Source organism: Vicia villosa, unplaced genomic scaffold, assembly GCF_029867415.1.
Source record: "Vicia villosa cultivar HV-30 ecotype Madison, WI unplaced genomic scaffold, Vvil1.0 ctg.000150F_1_1_1, whole genome shotgun sequence".
In the NCBI taxonomy this organism is placed as follows: domain Eukaryota; kingdom Viridiplantae; phylum Streptophyta; class Magnoliopsida; order Fabales; family Fabaceae; genus Vicia; species Vicia villosa.
The window spans coordinates 180,460-192,244 of record NW_026705040.1 but is presented as its reverse complement, the minus strand read 5'-3'; the positions used below and the strand labels follow the sequence as shown (position 1 = coordinate 192,244).

The following is an 11,785-nucleotide window of genomic DNA, read 5'->3' as shown; positions in this document are numbered from 1 at the left end:
TTGTGATTGTACGATGTGATTTTATAAATGACGAAGAAGTGATGTCCTATGTTGGCATTTGTTGAAGGCTTATGCCTTGTAGTTGCATAATCGTGTTGTTGCATATGGTGTTGCATACATTGCCTTCATGATGGGGGCTTATGCTTTGTAAAATGGCCTGGATTGGAAAATTAAGATGAAGGCTTATGCCTTGTTGCTGCCTCTATTTATTGGCAATTGAGATGGTGGCTTATGCCATGTTGGTACCACATGCATTCGCATAGTTCACTACTAAAAATAAGACATTTAGTTAAAGGATTTTACATCAGGTTTCAAGATATATGATGTGAAAAATATTTGTCAAAGAATTTTACATCAGACATTTATTTCCAATGATGTAAAAAATATTTGATTTAGGGATTTCACATCGGGTCTAGATTTGCACTGATGTAAAAGGTCCACTATAGGAAGAATAATAAAAACACGGTGGCAAAAGCGTAAATATAATGGAATTTGTTATAAAAACACTTCACATCGGTCCGTACACGAAACCGATGGGAAAAGTCCATTACACTGGCCTCTACATCGGCCCAGTGAATTACTCGATTGGAAAAGTATTACCTAAATAATATTTTTTCATCAAAACCCTATTACTCATATTTTCATTTTACAGCCGCCATCCCTCTTCGTTTTCCCTTCCGTCTTCGTTTTCCCTTCGTCTCTGTGAACGGCCCATTTTCCTCTGTCTTCGTGAACGTCGTGCCTCCACCCTCCAGCGACAGCAACGCCGCCATTTTCCGGTTCGTCTGCCAACTCCCTCCGTCTTCGACCGCGACGTTGTTTTTTGGCTCAATCTTTGACTGCAACGTCAATTTCTTGATGGTTGGTTGGCCAAGATTTTTGGTGGCAGGTTAGTTGACTCTTATACGTGATTTTTTTAGTGTTAATGTTTTCATCTTTTTAGTTTTGGAGTTTATTTTGATGTTAATATGTTTGTTTTTCTTTATTTTCCATATTGAAGTGCCGCCATAAAAGAAGTAAGAAGTAACATTGCTGCTACATGTAAGAATCTGGGAAATAGAAAACCATGTTAATATGTTTGTTTCACTTTTTTTAAATTTTTTTTCTAAGTTAGCTGATGTTTTGTCCTAACAATTCCTTCTTTTGCTATACCTTTCTAAATGACATAGCTTTAACACTACTAGAAATACTCGAATTTCCTGCGGAATTTCCTGCGGAATTTCCTGCGGATTTTAGCTAAATTTCCGCAGGAAACACGTTACCTGTGGATTTTCCTGCGGTTTCTTGTCCCCAGCTAAAACCTTCGTCGGTAATAATATCGGCAGGAAATTCCGCAGCTAAGTCCGCAGGAAATAATCTGCAGGTAAATCCGCAGGAAATTTAAACCTAAATTTATTTTTTTCTGAATTATTATTAATTGTATACTAAAATAACCATAATATAAAAATTAAAATTTAATTTAAAATACTAGGAATTTAAAGAAAAATTCAAAGTCATATCACAACTTGTTACTATAAAAAAAATGCTACCAAGTTAGTAACAAGTACTTAGATAGTCACATTACTACAAATGACTCAAACAACCAAGCTACTAATATTCATTTGTCCACCGAAATTAAAAAGATACACCAAGTACAAATCAGAATTTATTACTAAGGTCTTGTTCATCTAATTCATCGACGCCATCTTCATTTGTGAATTTGCTTCCACGTCAGGCCTTCTTGAACCAATGAAACGAGAAGCTGCAATTCAACAATGGAAAATCTTTGACAAGCTGAACCAAGGAAATGATATGGAAATAGAGGTGATAGATGAAATGCTGCAATCCTTTACCTCTCCTTTCTGATTGAACATATGGCCTGTAACAAAGATGCGCGCATTATAGGCAGTAGGACTAAAGATCTGTAGAACAAATTTGGTTCATGGTATTAACAACTTTACAACACTCCACACACAATTTTGTTGTTGCAGGTTTACTTTCCCAAAATAATGAAGACACTCGCCACATATAGCACCCAGTCATCAGCTCTAAAAGGTCTGTGAAACCACATACTGAAAGAAAAAGTAAAAATAGAAACATCAAATACTAATAAGCTACGGAGCTTGAAAATTTACTAGGCAGGTCGGTAAAACCAAAAGGACTGTGATACTTACGAGTGGTCCAAACTCAAGGTACTCATCTTTAAACCCCTTCGATGATGGGGATTCATACTTACTTGAAGAAATATTATATCAGAATTCAGAAGTAAATGCAGCAAGACACCTGCAATACAAACCATACACAGATTATTTGATATAAGACCATTGGTAAGCTGAGTCAATTTTCCAAAGTCTCAACACTTTCAAGCACAAGGCTCCTGGTTTAGTACATCAATAAAAGCCCATAGACAGGCTTGTTTTCAAACGAGACGGCTTATAAGTTTTAATAATATTTTCTGTCTTAATAATTGCAGTCTAATGGTATTAGACAATATAAGAGCAAGAGAAACCAGCTGTATGCAGGCTCCTTTGTGAAATAAATATGAAATTGACATTAATATTAATTTAAGGGAAAACACTTCCAAAATTATGTCAATTCTTGATAGTTTTCTATGTGTTTCATAGTATTTTATATCTCTGTCATTGACTAAAGCTAATAATATATACGCACAAAATACTTGACCCAATCAAAATAATACAAAAAATGAAATTCAGTTTAGAAGTTTACACTCTCATGAATATGAACACAAATTAGATTATTCGCTAACATCCAATCCTATAACAACAAGCAAGCAAGCAACAGTTTGGGATTTAGAATTGTCTATTAAATATTTGTATATATGCAAGGAACCAATTTTAATATGGCACTCTAACATAAATTTTCCTAACTTTTGTAAGGTACTAATAATTCCTTGATAAGAACTTGTTAGTTAGATTATTAATTAGTCATATTACAACTATTTTTTGAATATAAGACTAATCAATTTAAAAGAAATTTTGCAATGATTGTCAACCTATTTTTTATGTCAGCCTCTCTACGACCAATGACCGGAGAGTCTGCAGTAAGAACAATTGCCTTGAAACCAGCATTTTCAGCTCTTCTCACAAGCTGAGTAACCATATTTCGGTCTGTAAACAGCTGAGAGAATAAAATAACATAAAAATATTTAATTATAACACTAATAATTGAAAAGTTAGAGAATCCATTTAGCAGTTGTTTGAATGTTTTGTGTTTTGAGAAGGAGACAAGTGACACACACAGTATAGAAAATAAACTAATGAAGACAATGTACCCACATAGAGTTGGAGGAAACGAATGCCAGGTCCTGTTGAAACAATCTCCTCCATGCTGGAAGTAGCCCATGTGGATAGTGTGTGTCACAAAGTTATCAAAATGAATATTCCAGATATTGAGCTAGAGTAGAGAATTAATAAATATGGTGGAAATCAAACCATGATGGTGCCAGCTGGCTCCAACCAGAGGATCGGCAAATGCAGCAGCGATAAGGGCATCGAGTAGCAGCAGCAGGCCTGCTTTGATGGAAACCCATCTAGCATTCTTAACTTCTTCAGTGGCTTCTTCACCCTGACCCACATCCAGAAGATCATGTTCCCTCTTTGTTTCCTGTGCATAAAACCCTTGTCATACTTGTGTACTAAAAAGGAAATACGACAAGTTTATGAAGCTGAGCAAAGCACGACTTACGAAGTGAAAATCACTTAAAAACTTCACAGTGTGGGCACCAGCATCACCGCCTTGAACTTTAGAACGCCTGGCTCCTTGGAGCCATCTGGAGACTCCGTTAACAAACTCTGCTTCGTCAATAAGTTGATTATGAGAAGTATCAAAATCTGCCATTATTCTTGTCACAGCGTCGTCATGGTCCAGGTCAATTTCCTCGAACTGAATTCCAACAACCAGTGCTGTCATTTCACCATGAGTAAGATGTCCATCTTTATTTTCATCAATTGTTGCAAATAACCTTTATATGCAATCAAGTCAATGACAACGAAAACCATTAAAAGTAACATGTCTTAACTCTTAAGTCAAAGCACAAAGGAGAGAAAGCCTTACTTTCTAATCACGTCAGTATCAGCTTCGCCATTATCTTTCAGAAGCCTTCTCAATGAACGCATCTTCAAATGTTTCAGAAGTCCCAAAATAACATGCTTATGTTTAATATATTCCAATTTTCATTTTTGTATCCAAGGTTATGCGTATACTTAAAAAGGAAGAATTGGCCCATTGCTTTAGATTTTCTTTTACAATTACCCTGTTCTAACTTCTAACACAAATACCACATGTATAGACAACATGCAAGTCTTAAATAGAACTGGAAAGAAACACTATATTTGTCACGCATAATGAACACTAATTACTTCTCATTGGCAATAGCACGAAACGGTAATAACGACGATAATTCTATGCTAATATGCAAATCAACCTGAGCACAATCATCAATAGCGACTAAGAAACACAACAGCAACAAATCAAAAGTAAAATAAAAGCAAAAAGAGGAAAAAATTTCGGTGAGGCATTTTATCGAATACCTTGTGAGCAAGATCGAAAGCTGCATTTTCAGAACACCAACGCGAATCGAATCCTGATTCCATAACAATTCGAATCAGTTTTGAAATCCAAATCCCACCAATTCGAGACCAAGAGAATCTGTGTCGTAATTGTTGTTGTTGTGTAAGAATTGAGAGGGAGAGAGCATGAGTTTGAGAGAGTGTCGCACAAGAGAAACCGAGAGAAAGCTTGAGCCAATGCGCGTGAAGAAAAGTACTTCTCCGAAGAAGCGTTTCTAAATAAGTCGTTTGCTTTCACCGAAGAAGCGTTTTTGCATATTTAGGTCAAAGCATAAGTATCCTAATCTTCCTTTCTATTTACTTTTTTTAATTTTATTTTTTCAAACTTTATATTTATTATTGAAATACACTAAATTATATTATATATAACTATATATTTTTAATATTTACAAAACTAAAAAAAATTATTAAGTAAAACTAATATATTTATTATTTTATTATAATAAAATAGATTTAAATGATTTTATCTTAATTTGTTTATTATTAATTGAAAAATTAATTTTGGTATTCTATAATATATATATATATATATATATATATATATATATATATATATATATATATATATATATATATATATATATATATATATATATATATATATATCATAATTTGTATATTTTTAATTTGTTATTAAAAAAAATAACATTAAAATTAAAAATTAATTAAAAAACACTATAAAAGTAATGAATAAAATTCAAAAATTAAAGATTAAAAATTTCAATCTAATTTTATAAATATCAATGATTATAATATATATATATATATATATATATATATATATATATATATATATATATATATATATATATATATATATATATATAAAATTATGTTTTAAATGAGACTTAAAAAAACAAGATGATACACTTATAGTGTAAATTAATTTGAAACTATCCTTACATATTTAAAAATCTTCAACTTTGAATCATAACTAAACAACATATAATGTATGATTATAACTTTTTTAAAAAAAAATATTATAACATTATTCTTAGAAAATATTTAAATCATTAAGCTTTTTTGAAAAAGAATAACAAAATCTATTAGTTTTTTTTTGTTGCAAAAAATAGTTTTTATGTTACAAGACAAATATTTTATATTATTTTGTAAATTAATAAAATAATTTTAAAAAACTACAAATAAATCCGCAGCAAAATCCGCAGAAAGATTTCCTGCGGAATTACCTGCGGATATTTTATTACAGTTTGATTTTACTTTAGCAAATTTCCGCAGCAAAATCCGCAGGAAAATTTCCTGCGAATTTTGTATTGTTGTGAGATGTTTTGCTTGAATTATTATATATTCCGCAGCAAAATATATCTGCGGAATTCTCTACCAACTTCTGATCCGCAGCAAAATTTATTTAATTTAATAATGTCCCAGGAAAATCCGCAGGTATATCTGCGGAATATTTTCCGCAGGTAAATCGTGTATTTCTAGTAGTGTAAGGAAATTATTATTTTTCTCATTGATGTTTAATTGGAAAATATGTTTTGTTGTTGTTATAGGTTTTGATATGCCGAAATGAGGCAGAAAAATGCTTAATAGAAACATCTATCAATTTACTAAGGATAAGTCTTAAGGTAAACCATTTATCTTTGTGATTTTCTTTTATGATGTTTTGTTGGAATAATCTTAAATTGGTCTATCCTTGTCCAAAGTTCTTATTTGTGTAGTCAAAGTTTCTCTAATTTAGGTCTAAACTATAGAAATCTATTCTTTAAATAAAAATTAATTAGATATGTACAAATAGAATGTTTAATGAGATATGTACAAAATTCCTTTATTCGACAGCCTTTGCGCCACTTGAAGGAGCTACTTGAAGAACTCATAGCTATTTATGTAAGTTGTTGCTTTGAGTTTTGAGTATGTATATTTGATTTTAACTCTTGGAACTCTAAATAATTGTTTTTATAAAGGTTGAATGGGGTTGAAATCTTAATGACTCACCATGTTGATTTGTGTTAATTTAAGTGTTGATTTAAGTTTTGAAGATGATGGTGATATTTGTTTGTAATGTTGAAGTTGAATGAGACATTAGGTTGCTTGAATTAATTGATTAGTTTGTTGTTGATTTAAATGGTAATTTAAAAGATGACGTGTCATTTGTTGATGATAATTGTTATGTGTGTGAGTTTTCTAGGATTACCATGATAATTGATGTCAATTTGAATCAATTGAATTGATGCCATGTAACTTAATTAATTCAAGAGATGTTGATGATATTTTTTTAGCATAATTTCTTTGAATGGAGTAGGAAACATTCTTTGCATATTTACAATTTTTTATGCATCTATGACTGTTTATAGGTATTTAATTTTGGACTAACTTTTTATTATTATATAATACACATATGACCGTTTATAGGTATTTAATTTGATGAGATAATTGATTAGGATCATACTACATATATGACTTGCCAAAGTTATTGCATCTTCGCATGATTCAATTGGTGGAAATTCAATTGATGGATTCATTTCAAAATCTATGGCTGAGTTATAGTCTTGCCATTGAAATTTGATGATTCTAATTTTCTTAGAATTGAACTCATTTGAACTAACATTGTAAATTTAGTTCAAATCCGGCATCTCCGCGAAGCAGCGCAACTCGCGATCTCGGCATCTCCGTGCAGTTGGTATAGATTGACTTTATACTCGTTTGATATATATTGTAATATATATATATATATATATATATATATATATATATATATATATATATATATATATATATATATATATATATATATATATATATATATATATATATATATATATATATGAGGAGGGATCAAATTACACCCGAAGAGTTACACCACGAGTTACACTCGTTCAATAACTACATCTCGAATTAATATTTTTTAAATTCAACCGTTGGATTGAAACATAATATCATATAGATCATACCTATAAAGTTTGAGCTTAATCTATAATGATTTACTATGTCATTGAATTACATTAAAATTAACGTTATATGAAAGCTCATTTTGACGTTAATCTTTGGATATATATGATATTATGAACTCATTTTGTAATATATATATATATATATATATATATATATATATATATATATATATATATATATATATATATATATATATATATATATATATATATTACAAAATGAGTTCATACAAATTTCATCAATGGTTGAGTTGTTCTTAAGTTTACGTTGTAGGCATGGATCGTAGTTGGATGAGAGCTAATTGATTAAGTGATGAGTACGAACATGGAGTGATGGAATTTCTAGAGTTTGCTGAAAGTAATGCTAATAAAGATCTTCCTCCTCTTAAAAGTAATGCTGAAGATAGTCACCCTACACTTTTTCTCTGTCCATGTGTTCGTTGTGCAAATAGAGAACCAAAGCTTCGTAAGAAAGAAATCATGGATCATCTAATTTGTGAAGGGATTTGTCAAAGTTATACACAATGGATATGGCACGGTGAAGTGGTAGCAAATTCAAATGTGTCCCAAAGAGATAATGTTAGTGTAGAAATGGATGATCGTCTGGAAGACATGATGCGTGATATTGGACAAGATTCGTTTAAGAGGGCACATGCGTATCATAGTTTATGGAATGACAAGGATACACCTTTGTACCCGAGATGCACAAATTTTACACGTTTGTCAGCCGTGTTAAAATTGTTCAATCTGAAGGCAGTTAACGGGTGGAGTGATAAAAGTTTTACCGAATTGCTTGAATTGTTGACACAAATGCTTCCAGAAGGTAACGTACTACCAAGTCGTTATTACGAGGCGAAGAAGATATTGTGTCCGATGGGTTTGGAGTATGAAAAGATACATGCATGTCCTAATGATTGCATATTATACAGAAAAGAGTATGTAAACTATAACCATTGTCCGAAGTGCAAGGCGTCACGCTACAAAAAGAGACATGGTGAATCTAGTGATGATGAGGAGGTCAAAAAGGGTCCTCCTGCGAAAGTGGTATGGTACCTACCGATCATTTCAAGGTTTCTCGAGATTATTCGCTAATGCAGACGACGCAGAGAATCTTAGATGGCATGCAGAAGAAAGAAAATGTGATGGAAAAATTCACCATGTAGCTGATTCTTTGCAATGGAAGAAAATTGATTCTTTGTTTCCAAATTTTGGCAAAGAGTCGAGAAACCTTAGACTTGGACTTGCTACTGATGGAATGAATCCGTTTGGTAATCTAAATACTAACCATTCTTCTTGGCCTATTCTTCTGATGATTTATAACCTATCTCCTAGGTTGTGCATGAAACGTAAATATATTATGTTATCCATGATGATTTCGGGCCCAAAACAACCAGGAAATGACATAGATGTTTATCTAAGTCCACTGATCGATGATTTAAAAGTTTTGTGGGAGGAAGGGGTGGATGTTTTCGATGCACATTCTGGTGAACAGTTCAATATGCGTGCCATGTTGTTTTGCACCATCAACGATTTTTCGGCATATGGCAATTTGTCTGGGTATAAAGTTAAAGGGCATAAAGCGTGTCCTATATGTGAAAAAGACACATGTTACCATCAACTTGAAAAAGGAAAGAATACTGTTTATCTCGGGCATCGAAAATTTCTAAATCGTTATCATCCATATTGTAGATTGCGGAAAGCTTTCAATGGGGAACAAGAGCATGGTGTTGCTCCAAAGCCCTTAACTGGAGAGGAAGTTTATCAACGACAACAGGGCATTACTGCTGTCTTTGGTAAGTACCAAAAGTGGCCCATTGTGAAAAATATATGGAAAAAGAGGTCGGTTTTCTTCGATCTTCCATATTGGTCTAGTCTTGAGGTAAGACATTGTATTGATGTGATGCACGTGGAGAAAAATGTATGTGATAGGGTAATCGGAACACTTCTCAACATTCAAGGCAAGACAAAGGATGGTATTAATACTCGTCTAGATTTGGGCGTGATGGGTATAGGAGAAGAGCTAACTCCACAATATATATGTACCAACTATTTGTTCAAATTAAGCTATCCTTACCTTTTGATATTAAAATAGCATGTTCATAACTTTACTTGTTGAAATTCTTGATGATAACATTATGTAGGTAACAAGACGTATTTGCCTCCTGCCTGCTACACTTTGTCGAAAAAAGAGAAAACAAGTTTTTGTGAGTGTTTAGAAAGTATCAAAGTGCCGCATGGTTACTCATCAAATGTCAAGAGGCTTGTATCAGTTAAAGATCTCAAATTAGTTGGCTTAAAATCTCATGTCTGTCATGTCTTAATGCAACAACTACTACCAGTGGCTATTCGTGGGATATTGCCTAACAATGTTAGGAAGACTATAACGAGGTTGTTCCTGTTTTTCAATGCAATTTGTTGCAAAGCCATTGATCCATTAAAGTTAGAAGATTTGGAAAATGAGGCTGCAGTTATCTTGTGTCAATTAGAGATGTTTTTTCCTCCTTCATTTTTTGACATTATGAATCACTTGATTGTTCATCTAGTAAGGGAGATTAGATTATGTGGTCCAATATTTTTACGGTGGATGTATCCAATAGAGCGATACATGAAGATCCTAAAGGGGTATACCAAAAACCCGCACAGTCCGGAAGCATCGATTATTGAGAGGTACATTGTAGAAGAAGCAATTGAATTTTGTTCTAACTATTTGTCGGAAGTGAATGCTGTAGGGGTTCCCAAGTCTCGTCATGATGGAAGATGTAAGGGTGTGGGTACACAAGGTTTAAAGATCAAGAGCTTAAGTATTGATGTGGTTGTTCAAGCGCATTTGTATATATTGAATAACACGGATGAAGTTCAACCTTACTTATCTGCTCACAAAAGCATCATAAAGAAAAAAGTACCCCAAGATGAATGAAAGAGGGTTGTTAAAAGAGCACAATAAAAGTTTCTCTGAGTGGTTTAAAGAAAAAATTACTGGTGATGATAGTGCTTCAAAAACAATTAAGTGGTTGTCCTATGAGCCTGAATGTAACATAATAACTTGGAGTGGATATGATATTAATAAAACTTCCTTTTATACAAAGTCAAAGGATGACCATAGTACCATGCAAAATAGTGGGGTTATGATTGTGGCCGAGTCCATGCACTTCTCTAGTGATAAAGATAAAAACCCGGTTATGGCATCTACACCCTACTTTGGGGTGATTGAAGATATTTGGGAAGTTGATTATGTTGTGTTTAAAGTTCCTGTATTTAAATGCAAATGGGTTGATATCAATAGTGGTGTAAGAATTTATGAATTTGGAGTTACACTAGTTGATCTTAGCAAGTTAGCTTATGCGGACGAACCTTTCATCATGGCATCTCAAGCAAAACAAGTTTTTTATGTCACGGATCCTTCTAATAAAAGGTGGTCATTTGTTCTACAAGGAAAGGTGCATGATAGTGATGAAAATCAAGATGAGAATATTGATATTTCAGAAACTCCTCCTTTCTCAACAAATGTGCCTACCTTTATTGAAGAAAATGTAGAGGATGATGTGCATGCTATTCGCATAGATCATGAAGAAGGGATATGGGAGAACTAGTAAGGTGTTTTTTATAAGTTATTTTATGCCTAATTTTATGTGTAACCGTTTTTATCTTGTGCTTAATTTTATGTCTAATTGTTTTTATCTTGTGTTTAATTTGATTTCTAATTATTTTTATTTTGTTTAAACAGATACATGGCTGATTCAACCGACAAGTCCTCTTCATCTGGTAATCCTAATAAAAAAAAGAGTTAGAGGTCCAACTTTGATGAAACAAATTGACAAAGTTCATCAAACGGCTGAAAAGATAAAGGTCGAGTTTGATCAAAGAACCTATGAATGTACTGGTGTTAGTAAAAATGCTGCAACTTTTAAGAGTTATATAGCATATCTTGCTCGGCAGAGATATTGTATTTTGAAAGATGAGTGGAAAGACATAGATAATGTGATAAAAGACGCTATATGGGTTGATGTTCCGGTATTTTAAATTCAACACTTTATTATATTTTATAATCACATATATACTAACAACATATGCCATATATTGCATGTGTAGGCTCATTTCACTATTCCAGATTGGTGCGTTAAAGACAAGGATGGTAAAATCAAGGATCCATTGAAGAAGGAATGGATTAAATATGCGGGAGAGAGATGGAGAGGTTTTAAGACACAACTCACAGACGAATATGTTAATAATCCCAAAAAAGATCTCGCTCTTGCACATGTCAGGTATCCATATATTAAAAAAGAAGTATGGGAAGAGTTTTTTAAGTCT

General features: G+C 32.6%; 2 protein-coding genes across 3 annotated transcripts; one reads left to right on the top strand and one right to left on the bottom strand.

The window, feature by feature from the left end:
• Positions 1-1,530: 1,530 nt before the first annotated feature.
• On the bottom strand, positions 1,531-4,790 carry LOC131624719 (sodium/calcium exchanger NCL-like). Of its 2 annotated transcripts, XM_058895640.1 has the most exons (7): positions 4,054-4,790; positions 3,685-3,961; positions 3,432-3,603; positions 3,276-3,327; positions 2,154-2,262; positions 1,833-2,051; positions 1,531-1,741 (listed from the first exon to the last, which is right to left on the bottom strand). In XM_058895640.1, the coding sequence occupies exons 1-5, from the start codon at positions 4,113-4,115 to the stop codon at positions 2,232-2,234; spliced, it is 594 nt and encodes a 197-aa protein (XP_058751623.1). In that variant the 5' UTR covers positions 4,116-4,790; the 3' UTR covers positions 1,531-1,741; positions 1,833-2,051; positions 2,154-2,231. The 2 variants fall into 2 exon arrangements, with proteins under 2 accessions (XP_058751623.1, XP_058751622.1); XM_058895639.1 differs by lacking the exons at positions 1,531-1,741; positions 1,833-2,051; positions 2,154-2,262 and adding an exon at positions 2,880-3,117.
• Positions 4,791-8,843: 4,053 nt separating this feature from the next.
• LOC131624725 (uncharacterized) lies at positions 8,844-10,394 on the top strand. The gene is made up of 2 exons (XM_058895646.1): positions 8,844-9,483; positions 9,619-10,394. The coding sequence occupies exons 1-2, from the start codon at positions 8,844-8,846 to the stop codon at positions 10,392-10,394; spliced, it is 1,416 nt and encodes a 471-aa protein (XP_058751629.1).
• Positions 10,395-11,785: the final 1,391 nt, after the last annotated feature.